At 35.3% G+C, this 27023-nt stretch overlaps 1 protein-coding gene across 1 annotated transcript in view; it reads left to right on the forward strand.

Moving 5' to 3' along the window:
- The window catches only part of arid5b (AT-rich interaction domain 5B), a 102925-nt gene that overhangs the window by 51775 nt on the left and 24127 nt on the right, over window positions 1-27023 (forward strand). The window contains exons 5-8 of the mRNA XM_043254034.1: window positions 18110-18228; window positions 21147-21357; window positions 25188-25240; window positions 26797-26894. Coding sequence (XP_043109969.1) covers window positions 18110-18228; window positions 21147-21357; window positions 25188-25240; window positions 26797-26894 — 481 coding nt within the window. The remainder of the gene's footprint in view (window positions 1-18109; window positions 18229-21146; window positions 21358-25187; window positions 25241-26796; window positions 26895-27023) is intronic.

The raw sequence follows: 27023 nt of genomic DNA on the forward strand, positions 1-27023 counted from the left end.
GTTACAAATAAACAAGATAATAACTGCCGCGTTCGTTCTCAAAGCGGTTTCTGTTTATTTGATCATACAGAGCGAGTATTAGATACAGAGAGGAGTGTTAACATCGTCGGAGCAAAAGGCTTGGGCCCCCGGTTGGGTTTGCATAGCGCAGCAGCATTCATGCAGAAATAATGGAGTAGCATTGTGAAGAGCTTCTTTAATAGCCCTCCGCTATGCTTAAACAATTAGTTAGTGCATTGCGCCTCCCCTGCCATTTGGAGCACAGAATCGCTAGGCAAATCATACATCATTCCAAGGATGTAAACGTGAGGGGTGAACACGCTGTTTCAACAAGGTCATTGGGAAGCATGTGAGGAATAATTACAACACAAAAAGCTCTTGTGGAAGAAGAAGAAAAAAAAAACAGCCAGTGGCCTAAATTGGACGGTGTTGATATGAGAGGCCGGTTTGCGTTTGATCTGCATCCTTTCCTCATTTTTCTCTGGCCGACTTGCATATTCTAAATCTGATTCGTTTTCTTTTTTTTCTTCTAAACGCGGGTGCCTATTAATGCTTATTAGATATCATAATTAATGCGTTTGTTTGGCATGTTTTTGTAGGCCAGCCCAGAAGTTAGCTTTATCCTGGTTTCCTTAGGTTTTGTAATTCGATTATCCCATCGGCTTTTGAATTACCGCAAAAAAAAAAAAAACTACGCCATCGCGGGAAATGAGCTCTGCGACTAACAGAGGTTTTGATTCTCGCGCAATTTTGATTATGGCGGGTGTTCACGATTTTAAAAGCCTGAATTCAATCGCGAAAGAGTAAAAAGGCGAAAGGTAGGCTGTAAACGAACTTAAACCTGAACGCCATTCTTTCGGTCTCAACGTAAAAAATATTTTTTGAATGTTCGAATTAGAATAGGTTGTAAAAGCATGATTGTAAAATTTTCCGAAATGTCCTGAAAAGGAGATTGGTCCACTGGATATTTAGGGTTTGCAAAGCTACGCAATTTTTTTTGTCGCGCACGGAGAAATGTATTTGGCGAATGCGTTTCCATCTCCCATTATTAAGTAAAAATGCCTAAAGCGATTTTTATTCGAAAACTGGAAGCTGAGGATACGAATGCAGATTAGTAGATGATTTTACATGTTTGATGTGGTGACGTTTAATGTCCCCAAGGATCTCTGTAGTTCCATTTAGCCACTTGTTAGCAACCGCCTTTTTTCTAGACAAGTAATAGATTTAAAAAAGGGGGCATTACTTACATATTTTATCTTGTGAGATAAAACATGACATTTTTTTACATTTGTGTTAATTACAGACCTTATGTCAGGCATTTAACCAAAAATCCCTTTAAAAGCCCATCTACTCAGCACGATGGAAGCGGAAGTGCTAAAATGCTATACATCATCCCTGCAGCACTATATTAAAATATCACAGTGTTAGCTCACCAGCTACTTTGTGAGACGCGCTATTTATGTATTCCTGCCTGTGCAAAGCCTACCAAAACTGTCACTTACAAGATTCAGTTAAAATTAGGAGGCTGCCTCAGAAGGTTGCTGCCTTTGTCGACTGCTAACTCGGTTTTGCTTCAAGCTGTTCAGTATTATAGCGAAACGATTGGACAAAACACGGAGGGCTATTGTTAAAACACTTAGCTGTTCATGATGGCACTGAGAACTCAACCGCTAACAACAACAAGATGAAGATGAGTGTAAAAATGAACGTGTTTACAAGTGGCTGCCTGTTTTTATTCGCTGTAACAGAGGGAAAGTCCATATGCTCCTTCCATTTTTCCCCTAAGGATAATTTCATTTAGCAGCACTGGCTTGTAGCGTTTCATTATTCAGCCGGGTAGCAATACAGCACAACAGTGTGTCCACGCTTCTTCAGCGCTCTTGGTTTAGGAATCAAACTCGACCAGCTTCATATCAAACATTGGCAGCTTTCTTTTTAGGCAGAAAATTCAAAGTCTGAAAAAATACAAAGCTACTTCTTATACTATGAAGCAATGCAAATGGCCTTAAAAATCGAAATGATGGTGCGACATGTTTGTATTGATTTATTATGTAGCAGAATAGTCAAATATGCGGTTTAAAGGCTCGTTCGCACCAAGCATGATAACTATAAACATAACAATTTTAGCAAACGAAATCTGTTTATTGAAAGTGCACATGCGCCTTAAATTCTTGAGCTAGTTATAGCAGGATGGATTTTGATTGGCTGTCGATATTGTACTGAAAATGATGCCAATGATAACGTTTCTGTGTGCCTTTATTGTTGTGAGGTGAACTGTGTTATTATTTAATGATTTTTAAAACTATATCATTATCTTTAGTTATCGTGCTTGGTGTGAATGGGCCTTAAGTTTAGTTTAATGACTTCAACGCAAGTACGTCATTTGCACTGCTTCACAGGTGTGGCCACTAGATATGAACATTTCTGATTGGCGGATATCTCTACAGGATTATGGGTGTTGTAGTTCTTAAGTGAAAAAAAGGATTTTCACCATTTCACTCGAATTAGTTGTCGTTACGCTAAATGGTATTGGCTACTTGGGAAAATAATACTTGGGATTTGTTACAAATAAACAAGATAATAACAAGATCTTGTACCTAGTCTTGTACTTCTTTGCTTCGAAGGTAATGTTCTGACTCACCCTGTACCATTTTGAAAATCCCTATAGAAAAAAATCCAAAAAAAATGGGCAGCACTAATACATATCTATACATTTTTTATTTAAAAAAGGAACAGAAATCAAATTTCAGCGTATTGCTAATAATCTCAGAGCTCACGGTAGATCTGTCTTAAAATCAGTTTGCCTGCTGAAAATATGAGATTTTTATTTCTTTACCCAAGGTACGCTTTATTATAGAATACTTTCACTTGCCGCTTTGCCTCAATGACCTCACTGATATTTTTTTTTAAGGTCAGTGTCAAGACATGTTCTCATTCAATCAGTTCATAAAGGTTCTTCTAGAGCACATTTTACAGAGCTTTAATGGTATGGAAGTATATTATAACTACATTATAGGCATGTTCTGAATGCCAATGATCTCTCTCACTGATCCTACTGTCGTTAAATTCTTTAACCATTTAGAATTTCCTCTCAATTTCTGCTGATTTCCAGAAGACAGTTCATGTATTGTGAGCACTGCAGAGCGTTAAGCCTCGCGAAGTTAAACGTACTGCCAGTTCACAATGCGGTATTGTTGTAGATTGTTTTGCCGTTTGTGATCCTCAGAGCGTTCAAGACTTCATCTGTTGAACCGTACCGCGGGTTGCTGAAGGTCTATTGACACTATTACATCAGCGATGCATACTCTTTCATGGCCGCTTTGTACGTTTAAGTGTAGATTAGAAAATGTGCATTCTGATGAACTGTTTTAATATCTTAAAGGTTTCTACCCACTGTGGAGCTTGTTTTGTTTGCGAGAACATTTTCTTCTCTGGAGTCATTGAGCAGACAGCAAACAATAGTTCTTTGAGTTGTTTAATTACAACTTCCTGGAACTTTCCCCCCTCATTGTTAAGATTAATGAAAGATGTAGTCTTACCGTTTCTGCATAATCACTTCTTTTATTTCACTTTTTAAAGCTACAGTTTACCTTGAAATGAACCTAATTTGCTTTACTTTCCTTTTCTCTCTTTTGGGTGTTTATTATTTTTTTCGTTATGGACATTTTGGGCTCATTTCCTTGTCTTTCTTTATTATTAATGTGTATAAAATGGTGCATAAATATATATACACACACATATATATATATATATATATATATATATATATATGCTAGTCGGCATCTGAAGTGGATTAAAACCTTGACTTTGAACTGTTTACTTTGAATGTTTACTAGTATATATAAAAATATAAAAACATAATAAATAACATAATTTGGTGTAGCAATCATGCAAAATCGTCTCTTGAAAAATTTGTAAATATATATTTCACCTTGAAAAATAAATTGAAAATGTAAAAAAATAACAGGAATTATTAATGAATAAATAATTAATAATATTTGTAAAATATATCTTGAAAAAATATTATATCATTATATATTATATATATATATATTATATTATATATATATATATATATATATATATATATATATATATATATATATATATATATATATATATATATATATATATATATATATATAACCTTTAAAAATGTATTTAAATCGTTTTTCTTATTATTATAAGTGTAAAGAAAATGTAATACTTGATGTTTACACAAAATTACTTTGTCATATAATTTTTTCCACAATGGTGTAAAAATAAAGTAAATGCTAAGATTGCGTTTTTAAAGATGCCCCCCCTCCACTTCGTCCACTGTTATTCGCCATTGACCCGTATAGCAGTACTGATTGGAGATTTCATTTTGGGTGAACTGTTCCTTTAAGTGCTCACTATTAATAATTCCTCTTCACTGACCATAATTAATTTGCCTTTAAACAAAGTAATATCTTAAAGAGGAAGTCAAGCATTGACCCGGATGTCCTGCTTATTATTCTCTGAGTGACATTAGAAATGTATTATTTATATAAATATGGAAATGAACACAAAATTATGCAAATACCAGCATTGGCCAATGGAGCGGATCCATTCCTGGGCAAAGGTTTGCCTAAAAGACAAACGGCGGTTGTCAGGCGGAGCGGCTTCGGGCTCCGGTCCCACAGGGCCCCTCCCAGCCTACAGGGCCTCAGCAGGTTAACTCGGTAGACCCGTCCTGCCAAGAGCAAGGAACTTGCTGATTCAGATTTTGACAGTGATATGCAAATAAGCTCATTGTGAACTCCGGCAGAGAGGGGGAAGGGCCAAGGACCTGAGCATTGTTCAGCAGATGAGGAGCTTGGAGCCGCTCTCTCGTTATCAGATTCCCCGCAGAGCAGATCTGGCGTGTCACACGCGGGCATGCGTCCATCTGTGCCGTTGGCCGGCCGGACCGGATCCCCTAGCGGAGGCAGTGGGACAGCCGCTGAGTTTGCCTAGCACAGTGCTCCGCTTTCATGGCGGCCCTTAATCGAAAGCCGTTCATTGATAATTCGCTTAGTTTGCTGTATTATGTTTGTTTCGATGACATGTTGGGTGATACTTTGCGGTTTTGGTGGGAACAGCATTTTCCATGAACAGGACGTACCTCGGTGTCCCGGCTTGTAGCATATCGTGCAGTTTGGCGTACAATAATCGAACATAAATTAAATAAAAATGTAACATACATTTAAACGAAATTTATGTTGCTAATTTTTCAGTTTGTCGTCTTTATCACACTGAAAAACAATTTGGACATTTCTTCTGAATAATGTAAATATATATATATATTATTATATATATATATATATATATATATATATATATATATATATATATATATATATATATATATATATATATATATAAATATATATATATATATATATATATATATATATATATATATATATATATATATATATATATATATATATATAATATAATATATATAGTTATATTAAATTTCATTATTTTTATTTTTTAATCATTTACATACTATATAAAAAAGTTATTAATAATTTATTTATATTTAGAATGTCCATTTTCCTTTTCCGTTTGTTTTTCTAAATACTTTATTATTAATTCTTATTCCAGTTTTACTTCTAGCTATTTTAGTTATGCTGCTTGAAATTATATATTAATAAAATAAAAATCTAATAATAAATGTTCTGCCTTTTTTATCCAGTGCTTTAACGGATTTAGTTGTATTTTTAGTTGTATTTTTAGGTTCATAGATAACTATTATAACCTCGGTTGCTACAAATTTGGAACCAAACTGGCAAATGAATGGTTATATACCTATTCTGATACGTTTTATTTCATGTTTCACGTTTGAAAATTAGAACGTTAATGCAATAGTCACATGGTGATTATTTTTCCTCCTTTTATGGATGGCTTTGAGACCCTGTTTTCGCCCCAGTTCGTGGTTTTTCATTCCCAAGCAGAATCTGCGATCAGCATTCAGTACGGAAAGGATTGGGGTCACACGGGATGCGTTCTTGTGTTCAAAATGCTGTTCCTGCAGCTCTTTCAGTACAGCTCGCTGCCAGAAAATCAAATCTTCAACTGATTTATCAAAATAAACATCTCTTTCATTAAGCTGACACACAGGTGTTAGAAACCCGCTTCTGTCTTTGAAAAAACATATCGGGATACGATAAAAAAAGAAACGCTTAAAAGAGAAATGGATTTCTTTGAGTGCGAGGCGAACCTTGAATGAGAACAGATGTCCGTAAATTATCTCTCGATTTCAATAATGCTCGTCTGAAACGAGGCTGTAATATTCCACGCGTCTGAACCCCAATCGATTCTATCGAGCCGAATCAAACGCAGGGGGCGCTGGCTTCAAAGTTGCCTTAAGTTTTGGCAAATACACACGCTCTGTCGGTATCGCGGTTGTCATGGTGAGGTTGTGGTCGGATGTATAATGATGATTAGCGCTTGGCTCTGGGCCAGAGTTCTTCAATCGTACGCACAGATAACAAGTTCTCCTTCCCATTAAAGGTCTCCCTCCATCTTCAGCCTTTGAAGTTCTTAATAGGTTTAGAGTTAAAGGATTAATCCGTGCGTTTTATGCAAACAGGGCTGTTTATTTTAAAATAAAGGTCAGAGCTGAGCGTCACGTGCGCGTTTCCGACCGAGCCGAAGCATTTCATAGACATTTAACATTACTTATGCGCTAATGAAAATCATTAGCGCTGGAAACACAATGAGCGCTTATGAAATAACCTCTTTTTTGCGTTGACTGTGACAGAAAGCACACGCTGTGCTGTGTAATTATATTCAGAGGAAATCAAAGTTTCTGAGGCGGGCAGAAGATCCTTTATATGCTGCCCGTCTCCCTGGAAATAACAGCCACCGTGGAATTCACATTATATCAGCAGAAATGAACAAACGCCTACAGTTACACCAGCTATCTATATATCTCTCTGTTTGTTCATGCAGTCTTTATACTGTACTACACTACACTACTTTATTAGTAATAGCGGTGGGAGTGTTTTTTTCACATCGTTATTTTATATTTAATTAAGTCGAAAATATTTTCACTAGATTATTATTATTATTATATTATTGTTTTTGTAGTATATCGATTAATGTTAAATATTATCACTATATTTTATTTTTATTAGCAGTTTTATTGTATTGAATATTACTATGTATTCAGATGGTGACATTTTATAATACTTAGACTTACGTAATTATTATTATTAGTTATTTATAACATATTTATAATTATTTATAATGTAGTTTATACTATACTGCCCTACACTACTTTATCATACATTTTTTTTTTACTAAATATTAAAATATTTTTGTGACTACCGCATTATTATTGTTAGCGTACTCACATCTGTCTGTCTGTTTTTCTTTTAATTGCTCATTATTATATCGTCGTTTTTTTTATGAATCATTTCCTACGTTTGAGCTGGTCCTTGTATTAATTAGTAACACCAGACAGAATTGATTTAAAAAATATTATCAAATCAAATATGCTCGCAAAACATAAACGACACGTCCATTATGATTAAAATAATAATGAACTATATTAATATGTTTCATCTCTCGCTGCTAACAAATGAACGCATCCACGCCGAGATGCTGCTGATTTTATTTAGAGCAGCGAATATTTAGCATCTGGCAGAGGATGTATCACGGTGCTCATGTGTCTGGACTGCAGTGCAGAAGAACCGATACCACAACATATGAAGTGCCATCTGCAACCTGCTGCACCCCCGTCTCAGGACCACCTCAACTAACCCACAATCAACACACACACACACACACACACACACACACACACACAAGATGGAGAGCTAGCAGGGATGCCCAGGTCCTTCATGCTTACATAAGTGGACAGATCTGTCCATCTCTTTGTCTCTCTCTCTCTCTCAGACACACACACACACACACACAAACACTAGGTGAAACACTCAAGCTTCCAGCTTAAGAGATCTGTCTGCGGCACATGCTGGCCTTTTATTTTGTCCCCCAGGATGCATCTGTCAGTCGGGCTGCACTTGCGCTTTGCTGGCGGTAATGCGGTTGCATCAGCAATTCTGATGCAAATTTGCACTGTGCGCTCTGCCCTCCCCATGGATATCATGCAATTTAGTTTGATGAATTTGCCACAGGATGGTGTGCTTTTTGTCATCTTCTCTCACATGGATTATTGCATTGTTGTAGCTGAATTTCTAGATGTGAAAAATAATATGTTTACCATTTTCTGGTTTATGCCGTGTATTACCGCATAGTACATTTTTGATATATATTCTGATTTACCAAAACATAAATTTTCTAGAAATAAACATTTATATATTTTTATTATATATATATATATATATATATATATATATATATATATATATATATATATATATATATATGTGTGTGTGTGTGTGTGTGTGTGTGTGTGTTGTTTATATATTTTTACAATATGTTTGTTAAATGTTATATACACACACACAAACACATATTTATTATGTCTATATGAATATTCACATATATTTAAAAAAATGGTATGTTTATATATTAAAAATAAATATAATATAATATAAAATAAAAATAAATATAATATAATGTTCATGTAAATGCATGTAACTATATATATGCACAGTAGTACAACACATATTATGTAAGCAAAAACATTTATTTTGGATACAATAAAAATAATATATATATATATATATATATATATATATATATATATATTCAAATACATATTTATATATTTATATAAATATTTTAATAATCATCATCATCATCATTTAGAATTTTTCATAGAAAAGTCCATAGAAATAATATTATTTCTAATATTATTTCATGTTTGCTATTCATTTAATAACAATTTGTAGACCGCACAGATCTGTTCTTGAGCTCTATCACTCACCCCACTTGAATTTATTCCCAGACCGCATTAAAATCCACTGCAACGTAAAGTGCTAACTATCCAATACATTAAATGTCAACACAGATGGCCAGTTCTCGGTCAAACCACAGGGCATATTAGCATCTTCAATAGGGGGGAGCAGCGCAGAGCGAGAGAGTTAGGAAAATAAATGAGATTTATGAGAAATTGGCATGATGGTTATTACACATTCCTGAGCCAGTGTGAGTGGATCCAGTCTCAGTCATAACCTCGGCCCGGACCGTGGCATGTCTAAATGAGGATGAAATCCAGCACAGGGAAGACACACTAAATAAACGCTGAGGGGCCGGATCGGGTGACGACGCATCTGTTGTTCAGCGGCGACTGTTAATTTGGATGTCTATAAATCCCTCTCGTAGTGTCCCGTTCCGCGCTGAACCCACGTGAGCGGCCGTGCCAGCAGCTCTGACGGACGCTGGCGAGATTAATGGACACTTGAATATCCTGTAGTCTCAGCTTTTTATATTCTTGTGCACAGAGCAGGTTGAGGTTACAGTGACCCAGGGTGCTCATCTTAGTAAGTGCAAGGGGAGACTGCTTTTATTAACACACCCCACTACACACACACACACACATTTTCTCCACTATCCATCAAATTTATTTATATATATTTCTGTCTATCTATGTATCTATCTATCTATCTATCTATATATATATATATATATATATATATATATATATTATAGAGTAATCAATATTATATATATATATATATATATATATATATATATATATATATACACACATTATATATATATATATATATATATATATATATATATATATATATATATATATATATACACACACACACCACAGATTATTCTATTTTTACACACACACACACACACATATATATATATATGTTGTCTATCTGTGTCTAGACAGAATGATTTTATTTGTATTTGATTACAGTATGACCTAGGTATGCGGTTGGCCAGATGATACATCCTATATTTTGATATTTGATTAATAGTATTTGTAGTAATTCCATGTTTCGTCCTTAAACCTTTGAGGAAAGATACTGGGGGTGTATCCATTAAGTTAGCTAATATGATGTCATGGCAGGAAGGGGTTAAAGCGATTGTAAAGCTGTATGGGCTGTTTGTATTTTGCTCTGTGTGTGTGTGTGTGTGTGTGTGTGTGTGTGTGTGATACCTCACAGTAACACTAGAGGGCAACTGGCTGTCAATGAGATGACTCCTCCAACATGACGCGTATAAATAATTCAGCGCAAATCTCCAACGCCGCCGATTACTCTCACATCTGATCTTTTTTAATAACACGGCCTGCGCTCACGAGAGTTTTTATTGTTTAATTATGCCACCTAAGGGGGGGTTTAAACTAAAACTAAAAAAAAATCTGTGTGACTGAATGGATTGACAGGAATGTGTGTAGAAAAAGTGAGGGAGAGAGAGAGAGAGAGAGAGAGACAGAGAAACAAAATGACGTTGGATTATTTTTAGACAGAGATCAAATGGCAGCTAGTCAGAAGTTCATAACAGAAGCTGAGACAGCATATTAGCATATTCAGAGCAGAAGAAGAGTTGAAGAGCAGATGCCGCCGCTGCTTTTGCTAAGAACTGGATCAAGTTTGATTAGTCTTGTATTTTATCACCGTGATTATATTGCTTTGTGACTAAAATGTCTTGCGGCAATAAATGGTTTTATTTTTATTTGTTAATATGGTACAAACACAATACAGCCTTTCATACACTGACCATATTTTGTTTGTATTTTACCATATGAACTAACTTTATTAAAAAGCAGTGTACTGTATGCCAATATTCAGTATCGGGTAATATTAAAAATTAGTTTTATCGGTAACAGGCAACATTAGCTATTTAATTGCTTTCATTATTAATTTCTCTTTTCAAGGCAACGTTTAAATTTTTTACATTTTTAATTCGTTTCAGCACACACACACCACTTAAACAATCACACAATAATAACTTTAATAGCAAATATAACTTTACACTGAATATAGTATTGTTAAATGTACTCTTTTGATGCACTATTAACATATTTTTATATTCAAAAATGGAATATTTTTGTGTATTTGTTCGGTTTTATTCATTTAGTTATTTATTAGTTATATTTATTATTGCCGATAACGTGAAAATGGTATTAATATTAAAAAAGCACTCACTTAATCTTACCGTTTCATAATTATGGTTTTGCGCCTAAATATTTTTAATTGACGACCAACGCAATGCATACATATAAAGAATTTCATCTTGACCATTTATTAGTTATTGGCCATGATTATAAAGATTATTAACTCCCAAACCATCTGTCGTACGAATGTATGTATATTACCTCGAATCTCGCGTTTTTTCTAGTTAATAACAGAAGGAACCGGGACGTACGAAAACGGAACGTTATAGAATATCAGACCTTTTTTATTCTTTTTTATTCTTTGACCAATAGTTGACTCTGGCACAAGGCGGGCACCATTCATATTTTCTCCTGAGACATGAAGAAGTTCTCAGGTCCGTTTGGGCGTGTGAGAGAGAGCGCCGATGCATCCTCAGGCATATGCGAGGGTGTGTGTGTGTGTGTGTGTGTGTACCGCAGCTTTTAGCGGTGTGCTGTGACTCCACCACTTGCTCCCTCTTGAATTAGCATCTGACCTTGGTGTGTGCGTCATCTACGTGCTCACACCGCAGTTCCCCCCGCGAGGGGACGCGCAGCGACATCGACTTATTGTTTGGTCCAATCTGTTTGCACTGTAAAAAAAAAAGTCGCTGCTGCTGATTCAGAGACTTCTGCTCAACACTCTCAGCGATTAAAAGATAGAAGTGTTGCCATTTTGGTGGGGGATTTGGGAGCGCAGCATTATTTAACGAGGGCGATATCATTTATTCATCGTGTATGTTTTGCTCCTTCTGCACCTCACAGTGCCATCTGCTGTATAGAGCTGTGTTAAATCACACGGAGTGAGGAATTAAATCAGGCTACTGGAAGGGAGGAATAAAGGGGGTTCGGTGCTTTGCAGCGACTAAACCCATCACAAGCTTTTTATTTCCAGTGATGCTGAGAAAGGTTTAAAGCCAATGTGCTTCATTTCTTAGATGTGCCATAAATAAATTGCAAAGAATTATGATTGCCAAACGTGTTTCCAAAAAGCGCAACCTACCAGTCAAAAGTTTGGAATTATTACAAAATGTTTTGAATGTATTTAAAAGCAATCTCTTATGCTCACCGTTTTTATATATATATATATATATATATATTATATATATATATATATATATATATATATATATATATATATATATATATATATATATATATATATATATATTATAATGTAATATATTATATATATATATATATATATATATATATATGGTTATTGACCAATGCCAATCATTTAAAAATTCATCTGTTTTCATTCATCTCTCTCTGCAATACATTGATCAACCACTAGCAAAATTTTGAATTTTGTCTAATTAAACTCAAATGAAAATTATTATTAATTATTAATAAATTATAAATTATTAAAATCTATTAAAAATATAAGGTATCCTAACATAACACACACACATATATATATATATATATATATATATATATATATATATATATATATATATATATATATTATAAATTATGATTAATAATAATTTTCATTTGAATTTAATTTGACAAAATTCAAACTTTTGCTAGCGGTTGATATGTTTGTTTTATTGTTTTTATTATTATTCTTGGTTTTGTAAATGTATAAAGTTACACACACTTTCAGCTATGTGTGTTAAAAAATATATATGTGTGTGTGTGTGTGTGTGTGTGTCGGCCATCAAAAATCAGTCACCACAAAATAGTGTTTAATCCAATTTTGGGTTGTTTATTCGTTGTCAGCCATAACATGACCGACTGAAAAGTGATTGTAAAGCTGTAAAACCACTGTATGTGTTAACAGGCTACGAGAGAGAGAGCCAAGGAGAAAGTTTCAGTTTAACAGATTTGTCGGTCTGGGTCTGTGGATTACTGCTATGAACGTGTCTGTCATATATGTGCTCATATAATCCACTTACCTCAGTGACGTGTGCCGGGATGTTATGAATGAAAGTGCAGCTGGATGGTGATGAAAACATGGGCGGGGCCAGCCTGGCAGAAGTTGGCGTACAGCCCTTCTGTCTTCCTGCAGAATGAAAGCAGCGGGTTTCCTAGCAGCAGAGTTTATCAAGTGGACGTGTGCCAGAACACGCAGGTCATGTGATGAGCGCGACCTTTCAGCACAGTCTAGCTCTTTCACGGCAGTCAGACATGTCAGACTCAATGAGCATCGCTGTCATTTCAATAATTCATTTAAATTGCTGAACTGAAATTATTATTCATATTTATTTATATTATGGTTTTGTTTTATTAAATTTGTTGTTTGGTTTTGTCATGCTGTTAGATATTAGTGCTGTCAAACGATTCAGCGCAATTAATCTCATTCAAAATAAAAGCTTTTGTTTACATAATATATGTGTGTATACTGTGTATATTTTTTTATATATATATATATATATATATATATATATATATATATATATATATATATATATATATATATATATATAAACACACATATATATTTAAGAAAATATATATATATATTATATTTATATTAAATATATTGATATATATTATAAAATAAGAATAGAAAGGTGAATATATTTAAAATATATACTGTATTTATGTGTATTTATACATAGTAAATATACAAAGTAATACATATATAATTAAACAAAAACGTTTAGCTCTATTAGATATTGCATTTATGTGTGTGCATCCTAATTTATTAATTTAATTTAATTATTAATCTTTATTAATTATTATTTAGCTTTTGTTATTTTAGTGCAAGTTACAATAAATGTAAATGAGAAATATTGCTATTTATTTTTAAAATATTGTATCATTTTTTTTAGTTAATAACCCTTACTGTAATAACCCTTACAAATACAAGCCACTTCAAACTTTTAATACATACATTTATGTATTTTTTGAAGTTATATGAAATCAATGTTATTTCAAATGTCTCTGGTTTTGTTTTTATTAGACTTCTAAGTGCACAATGCTTTCCTTTATTAAGTTTATTAACCTATGGATTTCCTAAATCAGATTGTATTAAGTTTATACATCTATAAAACTAATTTTCGGTCGATGTAACCACAACCATGCGAGCAGGAAAAATATAATAATAACCAATATCATAGTCCAACATTTTCCCATTCAATCAGAGTAAAATGCTTAAAAATATCAAGTCAAATCAAATCACACCATTAAAAAGTTATTGTAAACTGTAAAGTTGCATTTATTATTATATTAAGTTTATTAATTCACGTTTATAGTAGTTATAAACATACTGTACAATGATTGAGCCATGGAATGTGAGTGCAAATATTTTTCCCATACTGTACTGAGTGTGTGTGTGTGTGTGTGTGTGTGTTTTGGGTGGACGGGTGTGGGTCTGACTTTGAATGAGACTCTCAGATACAGTTCATTTAATTTGGCTTCCTCTGAAACTTCCATCCACCGCAAATGTTACAGGCCAAAACTCTGGAGAATCCGCAGATATGCTTCAAACGTATTTGCTCAAAGGAAAAAAAAAAAAGCACGACCACAGGAATGCACAAGCAGATATTTGATCTGCGAGAGACCCCATAGTGCTCTGTAATGACTTTGGAAGAAGGTAGAGAAGCCCCGCTCGGCTTCAAAGCTCCGGCCACCCTTCGGCCCCCCAGCACCAGGGTAAATGACCTGTTAAAATCCACAGATGGAAAGCGCGCAGATTACTGGAAACAAAAGCAACCCGAGTTGCGCTAATGAGCTTTTAACGTTTGCGACAAAGGGAGACGTCGGTTTAGGGGGAACAAGGAAAGAAGACGTATAAAGAAGGGGTCGGCGATTCCTTCGGATAACTGGAGCTTTGCTTTTAAAATGCCGTGGCAGCTGCATGATCGCCGTTGGTGGTTAAGCATTTAAATGATCGCACTCGTGTAAACGCGCTCAATGCATATTGCTCATCGACAAGGGCGCTGGATACATATAAAGTATATCAATTCTAATTATAAGTTCTAACATTCTTCTTCTGGCTAAGCAGGAACAGCCAGTTATCTCACAATAGCCGATGTCTCACAATCTCCCAAATATTGGCAGATTCTTCAGCCTGGCAGAAATATCAGCCAATCTAGTCCCCATATTGTGTGCAAGAATGAGAGAGAGAGAGAGAGAGAGAGAGAGAGAGAGAGAGAGAGAGAGAGAGAGAGAAAAGAGAGAGAGAGAGAGAGAGAGAGAGAGAGAGAGAGAGAGAGAGAGAGAGAGAGACTTGTTAGGTCTCATCAGCAGGCTTAAATGGAATCCGGATTTGGGGGAAAAGTCCATGGAATTTCACGCAATGGATTTAAAACAAAACAAAAACGCACAATAAAAATATATTTATATTTTTTTAATAACAGAAAAATATTATTGCACAGCAGAATCTACATTTTGAAGTACATGTGATTGTAATATAATAATAATAATAATAAAATATTAATGATTATTACACAATTTTTATTATTACACAATTATTAAAACATTACACTTAAGACTATTTTTAATCAAAGGTTTCGTCCATGTTTTAATTTATTAAACAATTGTTACATGTTAATTATTATCTATATAATTTGTATCTTACGGTATCTTGATATTGTGATTTATATTATTATAATTTCCTATTAACTTTGATATTATCTTGATATTTTTTATCTTTCTAATTTATATTAAATATATTTTATTAAGAGTGTGTGTGTATATAGTATAACAAGATCTTAAACAGATCTAAGAATGTTACACTAATACAACAAATATATTTTAAATGTCATCATTTTAAATTTATATATATATATATATATATATATATATATATATATATATATATATATATATATATATATATATAATGTTAAGTACAAGTAGTTTCACCAAGTACAAGATGTTCTTCTACATCCCTGTTGATCAGCTATCATTTCCCACAGATTTTAGGAATAAATTTTGGGTAGGTTTACGTTTAAGGGAAGGAATTGGGATCTATATTTTTGGACAGTAATGTTCCAAGTAATCCAGGATCATGTTTTACTTGGTGACTATATATATATATATATATATATATATATATATATATATATATATATATATATATATATATATATATATATATATATATATATATATATATATATATATATATATATATATATATATATATATATTAGAGCAATTTCTGATGGATTATGTGACACTGAAAAATTCAACCTTATCATCAAGAACAAACATTTTCAAATGAAAATAGATATAATTTCCAGTAAAAAATGCAGCCTCAGTGAGCATGAGAGACTTCTTAAATAGTAATATGTACATTAAATAAATAAGAAATACCCAAACATATTATTTGTTATTTATAATAGCCTTCAAAATGGGAATGGAGTGCTCAATGCTGGATAACAAGCGTGAAGTAAAAGAGCTAATGTACTCCGGCAATCATGAGTAATACATTACTCACGGGGCTAGAATTTAAATGATTGTGATGCGGAGTGGAAGCTAAAAGAGAAAGAATCCGCGAATACGAATCCTGTTTGAATGAATTAGTCTAAGGAACAAAGGAAAAGTGACATTTAAGAGAGAAGCGGCCTGGTTTCCTCAATAAACGTAAGCCTTTCCTCCGCCGAGCCCACGGATGCCTGCGCAAATGTGTTTGTCATGGCCACAGCAGCCAAGTAAACAACCTGCCTGTTGCCAAGGTGACAAAAAGGCTTCTTACATAAATGTTTATTTATGAACAAATGGACTCATTTGATGCGCCGCTTCTCTGACCCCGCTGCAGCATGCGCCAAATTTGACGAGAAAAAGGCGGCACCTTGAGAAAAGAACCCGAGATAAAGGAAAAGCAGCTCTTCGTCTGCTGATTAGTTAATACTAGCTGCAGATCAGGTTGCCAGTCTGTTGGAAGATCAAGTGCGGCGCCGCGGCCTCAGCCTCGGGGCCCTTTGTAACCTTGACGATGATTTAATCATCAGCGCGCGCGGAATGCAGCGGAGGCTGACCCGACTGAACCTGTGCTCGAGAACACCTGTCCCGTGTCAAAAGCTCCGCCTGCCTCTCGCCGCTCCGAGTTTGAACTCTCGCTCGAGCTTGCAGGTTTTTCAGCTTGACGCTGGCGATGCTTTGATGGCATTCATCAGGTGCACAATGGGCTTTTAGAAACCAGAAATGTGAAACATTTGATTTTCCTCTGACCCCGTCGGCAGCGCGGGCATCAGAGGTGGCGGATATATCGGACTTACAGTCTGCTAAACGGTCAGTTTGGTATAATGCGGTAATCGCATGCTGTTTTCCCATTGAAACGATGTCAAAGCCACTGTCGCGACACATTTTCAAAGGAGAATAGCGGTAGCGTCGATAAACGGGTATGCTAGCTTAGCATGTAGTATCCTACATACAGCACCTTTAAGAGCATAGAATTACGAATTTCATAAATTCGGTTTGCGGGCATAAGCCTCGCCATGTCAAGTAGACTATTAGAGAATATCTAACACAATATGTGCGAGCGAATACTGACAAGAATCCTTATTTTTGGATGAACGACTTTTTAAGGCTGACCCAGTTGCACCTCCAGTTGAGCTGTTATTTTGAGCCGCCATGACGACACATTAGTGATTTTACTCATTTGCCCTTCAGGTTCTGTTTGAGTTTTCCGGCTGTTGGCACATCCTGTCATTCTGCGAATTGTTTTACCATTACAATGTCTATTATCTAACATTCTTGCTTAGAGGCCAATATAATGATGAAAATGATGTGGAACCGATGATCAGGAATGCCCGAAACAGTGACAGACAGCGTTTTGACCTTGTCTCGGGATAATTAAGTCCTGAGTGCCATTCAATGTAAAAATATCCAGAATGAAGGAGGATGATATATAATTTAAAGCAATGCAAGTCACTGGAATGGCTCCAGGGATCACTTGTCAAGCCGCCAATTGGTGGAACAATGCTGGCTGTGGTCGATGTGTGTCGGCTGCAGACACGGCTTATATGGTGCCATGTTTTCCGAATTTGTGCTATAGTGCGGTCTTTATGGGTTGTGGGTGCATATGGCTGTCAATAACCGCTCTAACTACTCTTCTGCCGTCCGCAGCACCCAACCTGAAGGGCCGGCCCCGGAAGAAGAAGCTCTCCATCTCCCAGCGGCGAGACTCGCAGGGACAGGGTGCTGCCAAAGAGACCAACGGTCTGGAGGGCAAGGCTCTAGTCAAGGTAGGGCTGCAGAAATACACGGATGTTGAAACTCGGGGCCGTACAAATTACAAGCTCGTTATTTTCATATTGTGATTGAAATCTGGGCTCCCAGTGCCAGGTTTAAATGAAGTAAATAAATAACTAAACATGCTTAAAAAACTGTGAAAACAATTTCCATTCATTACGGTAGATAGATACATTTTTTGGAATTTATAATATGTTTATGGTCATTTTTTTATGTAAATATACTGCATACTAAATAAAAAGTTTTAAAAAATGATATAAAATACTAAACCTGATATATTAAGGGTATTATATATATATATATATATATATATATATATATATATATATATATATATATATATATATGTATTTTTTTCTTTATATATATATATATATATATATATATATATATATATATATATATAAAATAAGGGTACAATTTAAAAATAAAAATGAAATGAAATAATTGTACAGATTAAAACTTATTTTGAAAACTGCTGTTAAAAGAACTGTTTGAAAACCTTAAAGTTTTCAGAAATTCTTGAATTAATAAAATATTTTCATTTAATAAATGTAGAAAAAAAATCATAAAATAAACTAACATATAGCTGCTGAAGGTAAAATGAACAGTTTATTTTCTTTGAGAACAGCTATAAAATAACAGCGTACTGGTTACATTTGAAATAAATGAATGAATTTAATAAGCCTCCATATTATCAGCTTCTATTTTCACTCAATTCGGACAATTTCAAAACGTTATTATTGTCCAGCACTGACACGGTCACAGATATACAGGTCGTTCTTCATTTTGATTTTTACTTTCAGCGATGAATTATTTTATTAGTTGCATAGTTCTAGGCAGCTTAGCCTCAGTTTCAGTCCATCAATCTGAATCACTTCCCCCTCCTCCTGTTGTTTGGCATTTAGTGTTACTCTTTCTTCAGTTTCCCATGTTTGACTAATGGGCTTCGATTGTTTTTCTTCTTGTTATTTTATTAACCTTTGCCCCTACGTGTCATTTCCTGTCCATTCTCCTGCCAGCGCGAGGGGCAGCGTTTTACGATCGTACTCGTCTGGGTGAATATTTGTTCGGCAAAACAGCAGCTAATTCACTCCAGCTTTGTCGAGAACCTTGAAAACATGCTGTGATCTAAACCGGCCCCGACTGTGATGTGATCTAATGCGGTTCAAGGTCTTTCGAAAGCCATCAGCTGCTTTGCTCGGGATGGGAATCTTTACTCCGCGATTTGATCGTAATGTAGAGAGTCGTGATCCTCTGCGGAGCACCGTCGGGGTGTAAATCTTTGCCGTGGAACAAAAAGGAACTGTATTTCAAGCAGAATAATTTGGCCTCAATAATAAAAATAATTCATTCTAATTAAAAACAAAGGGTTTTTGTTTTTGCAGTTGCGCTCGTGTGATAAAGAACACGCACGCATATACTTCAAAAAGCATGTTATACTGCTTCCAGGGATTGTTTAGTTCGTGTCAGTGTAACCTAATGCTTCTGCATTTCTTTCTTTGACTTTTTTTGTGTTCGTTCGCATATTCCGCTGGCCTTGATAACTCCTTTTGGAAAATAAATGCTCTTGATTATCGGGAACAGATGGCTAAACAGACGTGTGTGGGCCAGCGATGACTGCAGCATGTGACAGCACGGTGGGGCCTGAAACTGTAAAACTGACTCCAGAACAGTTCTCAGACACTCACTCCTGGGTCAGAACAAGCTATTTTAAGTGTCTGAGAGCTTGCAGTGGTGTCGGGGAAATGCACGGCATCTATTTTTACGCAGCATATTTTTTTGCCCCTCGGAACTGAAAACAATCAGTATGCAAACCAGCAGTCGCTAGCTGGAGATTTGCAGGTTTCATTTTTTATTTTTGGACAAAAAAATAAATAAATAAATAAATAAACAAAACGCTTTGGTCCGTTGGATTCGTATGGAAGCCTCTTTCTGCCACAGAATAAATAAAAATAGGAAAAAAAATATTATAACTTTTTATCTCACAATTCTGATTTATTTTATCAGAATTTTAGGATGTAAACTCCCAGTTGCAAAATATAAAATTAGTATTTCTTTATAACTGTTTTATTTATTAATTTTTTTTTTTACAAAAAAAAAAAAAAACCTTTTGATCTGTTTGATCCATTCATAAACTTTAGGTGGGTAAAAAAATATATATATATATATATATATATATATATATATATATATATATATATATATATATATATATATATATATATATATAAGGTCTATAAAATATACTTTATATATATATTTTTATTTATTTATTTTTCTCAAAATCCTGAAGAAAATATATGCTTTTAAACATTAAGCAGCCCAACCGTTTTTTAACATTGACTATCATAACAAATATTTCATAAGAGGATTACACACCATAAGAAATACTGCTTCATAAACATACTGCTGAAGATTACGGTTTGCCATTTCAGAAATAAATTAAATGATCATTTTAAAATATATTCTGATTATTTGAACGATATTTTGAAAGTGTAATAATATCTCATAATTTGACTGTATTTTTGATCAAATAAATGCAGCTTTGGTAAGAATAACAAGCTTTTCAAAAAATCCTATGGATTCTTATGGGTAGCAAACATCTACATAATTTCTTTAAAAAAAGACAAATTAAAATTTAATAACCTTAAAATCTCAAATTTAGTGTTAATCGTTTTTCTGACCCAGTGGCAACTTTGTAATCACAAATCTAGTGAAAATGATTTGTTTAGTTAAAAGTTAGGGTTTAGTTAATACAGTGGTGATTCGAAGATGCTTTAAAAGTGTTACTGGTGAAGACAATAATAGTTAAGAAAATCTTGTAATATTTTCCTTAAGCAATTCTAATGTCACATTTGGTACGACAGACCGGGGCGTGCTTTTCAACATTATGTTTCTTGGTGTTTAGATCAAGGGCGACTCAAAATCAGGAGTGTCCAAGTCCAGGAACACCAGCAGTGGAAGCAGTTGTAAAAAAGCGTCGCCCGAGGATAACCCGAAGGTGGATGCGGGTGAGGAGTGTCGCACAGATGAGCAGGCCTTCCTGGTGGCACTGTACAAGTACATGAAAGACAGGAAAACTCCCATTGAGAGGATACCCTACCTGGGCTTCAAACAGAGTAAGTGCAGCTTCTTCACTTCCTCCTCTGAAAATCTCAAGCGCTACTTGAGTCAACGACCTGAAAAAAACACGCGCTTGTCACTTTCTCGAAATGAATGGCATTCGAACAAGTCAAGCATATTTCTGAACGATCTTTTAGCAAAAAAAGCAAATGGTGTCAATTAAACGCAACCTCCTTTCAGCTGTGAAACACAAAAGTGTAGGTAATGTATCTAATAAAAAAAGTTAATACGAGACGCACATTCAATCTAACTGTATATTGAAACGCTCTTTCAATATATTTGCAATCATGTGGCATTGCAAGAGCTAATGACCTTTATCGATAACGATCTTAACATCGCGAAATGCGCCGCAGAAGAAAAAAAAACCCCCGATATGGATTTGAAAATATTTTTCATTTTTGACATTGTGTCCTTTTAGTTTCCACTAAACAGCCTGCAGTGTTCACAGTGACCCAAAACGGAAAAAAAATGCGTAATTTATAATTTAAAGTTGCAAAGTAGGTCGACATAATTTAAAGAGTACAAATACAATTATTTCCAGGCAGCTCTCCAGGCTTTAATGTAACACATCCAGCTCTGACCCGCAGTACACAGTGTGAATAAACAAGTAGACAAAGCACGCAAGCAATCCGTTACTGTCTAAATGCAGAAAGCAGACATTTTATTATTTGTAATCCTTCCCCTTGACTTTTAACACTGTTGTCACTGTTGGAAAAACACCGAATTGCTGCATAGCAAGTACATGCAAGCCGCATCTTATATGTCTGTGTTTTCGTGATTTTGCACATCGCTAAATAAAAATAGTTTGTATCATGCCAAGCCAGGCCGCAAAGTGTGCCGATTTCTAAAACGCCACATGTACTACATTAATCTAATCCAGAATGCATTGCAGGTTTTCACGCAAGAATGTGTTTTAAATAAAAATGAGTCAAGACGTATCATTTAGAACGCTAACCAAACTATATTAGAAGTATAAGCAGCTTTTCTGTATTGTTTGAGCTAGCATGCTGCCTTATAAAGTAACCGTTTATGCAGCCAGGAAAGTGCCTCATTAATAGATCCGTTTACTGACTATAAAGCTTATTATTTGCGTTTTATATAAAAGGAGGTTTTACGGTGATCAAACAGGATCATACTTGACCTGCGTCAAGATGCACACACGAGTGTAGGAGTCTCTGCGTGAGCGCAGAGAGCAGATGCGATGTACTTTGCCATCTTCTTATTCATACTAGAGACGCTCGTCACTATAAACCTTTTTTTAACCTCGTATGGTATGACACACACTTCTTGTAGAAGATGATTCATTCTTCTATCAAAGCAGCAAGAAAGCGAATCAGGCATCGATCCGCTGGCTTAAGATCGTTATGCAACAAAATTACATTTTAAACCTCTCTATCCAACGAGTGATGTTTAATGAAGTGTTTGTAAATTGAACTTTGCCATCGCGAGCTAAATTAAAGGGACAGTTCACTCAAATATGAACACTTTTTTGTTTATTCATATAAAAGCATCGGTCGGTGTACTTTAAAAATATATTAAAGGGAAGCTCAACTGAACAAAAATAAAGCTAGCGTGTTTAAGTTGCTGTTTATCATGTTTGATATGCTCTATGCGTATTAATAAAAAACTAAACGAAATCCGTTAATCGTCTGAAGAGACACAATAGTGTAATAAGACTTGATTAAACCACTCGATTCATTGCGTTTCTTTTAGGATCTCTTTATTAACTTTTCAAAGCTTAAATGGATTTTAACAGATGTTTAATAGATAACTGTGCCTTCAGAATATGTGGCGCATTAACCACGATGAGGAAATTGCGTGATATTTCTACAAATATTTAATTTGACATGTTTAATAGTTTACGGTAAAAAACAAAACACAAACAGGGTTGATGTTTGACCTCGTCCCATAAAAACAAACAAAGCAAGACATACGATAAAATGAAAAGCATGATATCTTTTCTTGAATAATTATTTAAAATATATATAATCTTCCATTTATGTATTTTATTTAAAAAAAAAAAAGAGAGAAAGAAATGGTAACAGTTGGTGAACATGGGGACCAGTGTTTTAATATTATCCTAACTAAAATCTGAAAGTATATAGAGAGACATATTGAAGACAACAAAATGCATTAAATTCCAAAAAGATTAATTTTTGAGGTATATAAGTTAGAAAATTGTCCCTTTGAGGGACAAGCTGTTGTACCCCAAAATTTTAGCACATTTTTTCAGTAGTATTTGTACCATTACTGATGCATCAAGTGCAGCATTCGGCTGGAAGTTTAATATCATTCAGCCGACAACTTGGCCTGTAACCTGACAGTCCGTCAGAGGTAGCTATTGGGAGGAGGCAAAAATCAATACGGCAAGATATGAGGACAGACAAACACCGCTCTGACAAATGCAGCGGCTTTGTGTGTGTGGCGACTGAATCTCGATTGATTAGTCCCACAGCCGCAAAGACCCTCGTTAATTTCTGCTGTGCCTTATTCATAAATGTGGCACAGCTTCTGCTTCATTAAACTGACACAAATGTATTTGGTTTCAGGTTGGAGTTTTTTTGTTTTGTTTTTTTGCTCACTCTGTAAGAGGCCCCCTGCACGGCGTTCGCATTCATATGGCGAAAATTAAATGGTCGGGAATGGATTGTTGACAAGCGTTTCAAGTCATGTTTCAGTTTTAATTTGATGTTCAATTGATTGGAAGAATGTGTTAGCATGGTTGTGTACACTGCTACACGCTGAAATCATGGAAGAACCATTTTGGGTTTCTTTACTTTATACTTCACACTAAGAAAATAATGGTTCTTTTTTAGAAAGGTTCTTCAGGGAAACCAAAATGGTTCTTCTATGGCATCACTGTATAAACCTTTATTAACCATTTTTTGCATAAAGAACATTTGAATATTCTGAAATGCAATGTGTCCATGGATGTTAAATCTTCCAAAGATTAAAACAAAGAACCTTTTTCTGTAAGAGGCATTACTAAAAAATATGAATATGTTTTAAAAGATTAACAACATAACGTTCTGTAAAGCTGCTTTGAGATGTCTATTGTGAAAAACGCTGCAAATAAAACAGATTTTAGGTGTTTTAAGTTTATGTTCATATACTAAAACATATTTGCTATATTATATAATCAGTTATATCTCGTTTAGTAGATGCTTTTTTTTTTTGAGATTTATATATAATCAGAAAGCAGAATAAGATTTCCATTGATGTATGGTTTGTTATGATAGGGCAATATTTAATCAAGACACATCTATTTGAATATCTGGAATCTGAGTGTGTAAAATAAATCTAGCCTAAAAACTGAGAAAATCACCTTTAAAGATGTCCAAAGGAAGTTCATAGCAATGCATATTACTAATCAAAAACTTGGTTTATATAGCTTGTACTTACAGTAGGAAATCTGCAAATTAAAAGAAAAAAGTTGCTAAGCCCCTGAATACGTGTATATATGAAAGAAAAATATGTTATGCTTAGGGTTAGATACAAATGTAAATATATAAATGTATATAGACAATATATACACTGTATGTGTGTGTGTTTATATATACATAGTAAATATACACAGTACACACACATATATATATATATATATATATATATATATATATATATATATATATATATTATGTAAGCAAAAACTGTATTTTGAATGCGATTAATCACGATTAATGGTTTGACAGCAGTAATAGCAGGCCATCCGGCTGTTTCATGCCTGGGATAATTCTCATAACATGCTCAGTGTACACTGCTGTAGTATGCTATCCCCTCTGCTCTTCTGTGAAACTAATCGTCATCCTTGTTATCCTTCTTACAGTAAACCTTTGGACTATGTTTCAAGCGGCTCAGAAACTGGGAGGATACGAGGTGGTGAGTGTTTACACGATTTGTTTGAAATCCAGTGCCGTTGGCAGCACGCTTTTTCCTTTGGCTCTGAAAGATTCCTGAAAAACAAGAGTTCGTTTTTTTGTTTTTTTTTTTCGGGGCCTGCCGTGTAATGCGTGTTTACTAGACTGGATGCGGAACTCAACTCGGATCCAAATTTGGCCAGATCGCTCTGCAGTTGTTATAAAATCTACAAGTGGAAAACACGTGTAACCCTTTTGCGGCGGAGGAGATTGGTCGGGGGCCTGTTCACTACCCGTGTTTAGGCTCTTAAGGGACCATTATTGTGCAACAAGCGAAGTGCGCAATAAAGGGAATTCGCTTGGCAGCTTATCTGACATCTGCTCTCTGCGAAAGAATGGTGAAAACATTAAAGCCCCCTTCTACGCGACCAGCTATTGCGTATTTTCGGCGTTCATTCATCAGCGCCGAAGCCGTTTGGATTGAGAGCAAACAGGAAGCGGCTTCTTTGCGCTTTTCATCTGGCGTATTGATACCGCCGCCTGCCTATCTCAGTCATTTTTATGTCCCCTGGCTGCTCGCGTTGTCTAGCTTGGCTTTAAACGCAGCTGACATCTGTAATGAAAATCATCGTGCAGGAGGAGCCATGATGTCATTGGAAACATTTACAGTGCTCAGAAAGATCAGATTAAACTCCTCTCCTGAGGTTGAACTGTACTTGACTTTTGAAACCGCAACCGCGCTCCGGACCCGAAAACCTGCCTCGTGCACAATAGCCGCGTTAAAAACAAACAGCAGTCAGTGGCTGAGGGAGTTTAGAGAAGGCGCACACAGGGACATTTCTGTTCTCGTGCTGTCAAAAACGCCTCATTAAACGCCGGAGGAGACGGCAGATGCCCTACTCAGTGAGTCAAGTCACCAAAGGAAGCGCATGGTCAACAACAGTATTTTAATTGAAGCGTTTCTATAATCGAATCAAGATTAGGTCTCTGTGGACATTGAGTCATATTGTATTCCAGTTAATATTGTACTTATTTGCGCTGTAACCGGTCTGCGGTGAATACGTTGGCCCGGGCGACTAAATCGCACATGCATTAATTTCCCAGCACTTGATGCATGTGGTTTTCCACAGAATGCATTTTATTGAGAGAGGCGGCCATTAGCTGCAGGAAACGGCCATTAAAAATCTTTTAACCCTCGTACGGTGAATGCACTAAAGGTCTCTCATGAATATTAATCGCTGTGTATGTGAATTATGTTAATCGAGTACGCTTTTTCTTTTTTTTTTCTATTCATTTAAACAGTGCACATACATCATTACTCAATCTTCTGACCTTGCGCGGGACATCATGCGCCCGTTGTCGTTTAATAAGTATAAAGCTTACGGGATCCATTTAATACGCATCGGGCAGCCCTCTTGTTTTTGTCATCCCCGCAATAAAGAAAGCCCAACATAAACGTTGAACGCACGAACAGTGGAACGCTAATATTCAGCGTTCATTTCGTTTCTGCTTCATGCACGCATCCATTACGCGAACGTCCTTGTCACTCATAATAAACTTGCACTTCTTGCGTTTCAGATCACCGCGTGCCGACAGTGGAAAAATGTATATGATGAACTGGGCGGCAACCCGGGAAGCACCAGCGCCGCCACGTGCACGCGAAGACACTACGAGAGGTTGGTTTCCAAGGCTCCTCATTGGCCAGTGCTGGTTTTTGGAAAGAATCTGCAGATTTTTGCGGGAATTGATTTAAATATGTTACACAACGAGGAGTTTCAAAGTACCGTTGGTGGCTGAATATCAAG

This window comes from Puntigrus tetrazona, chromosome 12, assembly GCF_018831695.1.
Source record: "Puntigrus tetrazona isolate hp1 chromosome 12, ASM1883169v1, whole genome shotgun sequence".
Lineage (NCBI taxonomy): Eukaryota > Metazoa > Chordata > Actinopteri > Cypriniformes > Cyprinidae > Puntigrus > Puntigrus tetrazona.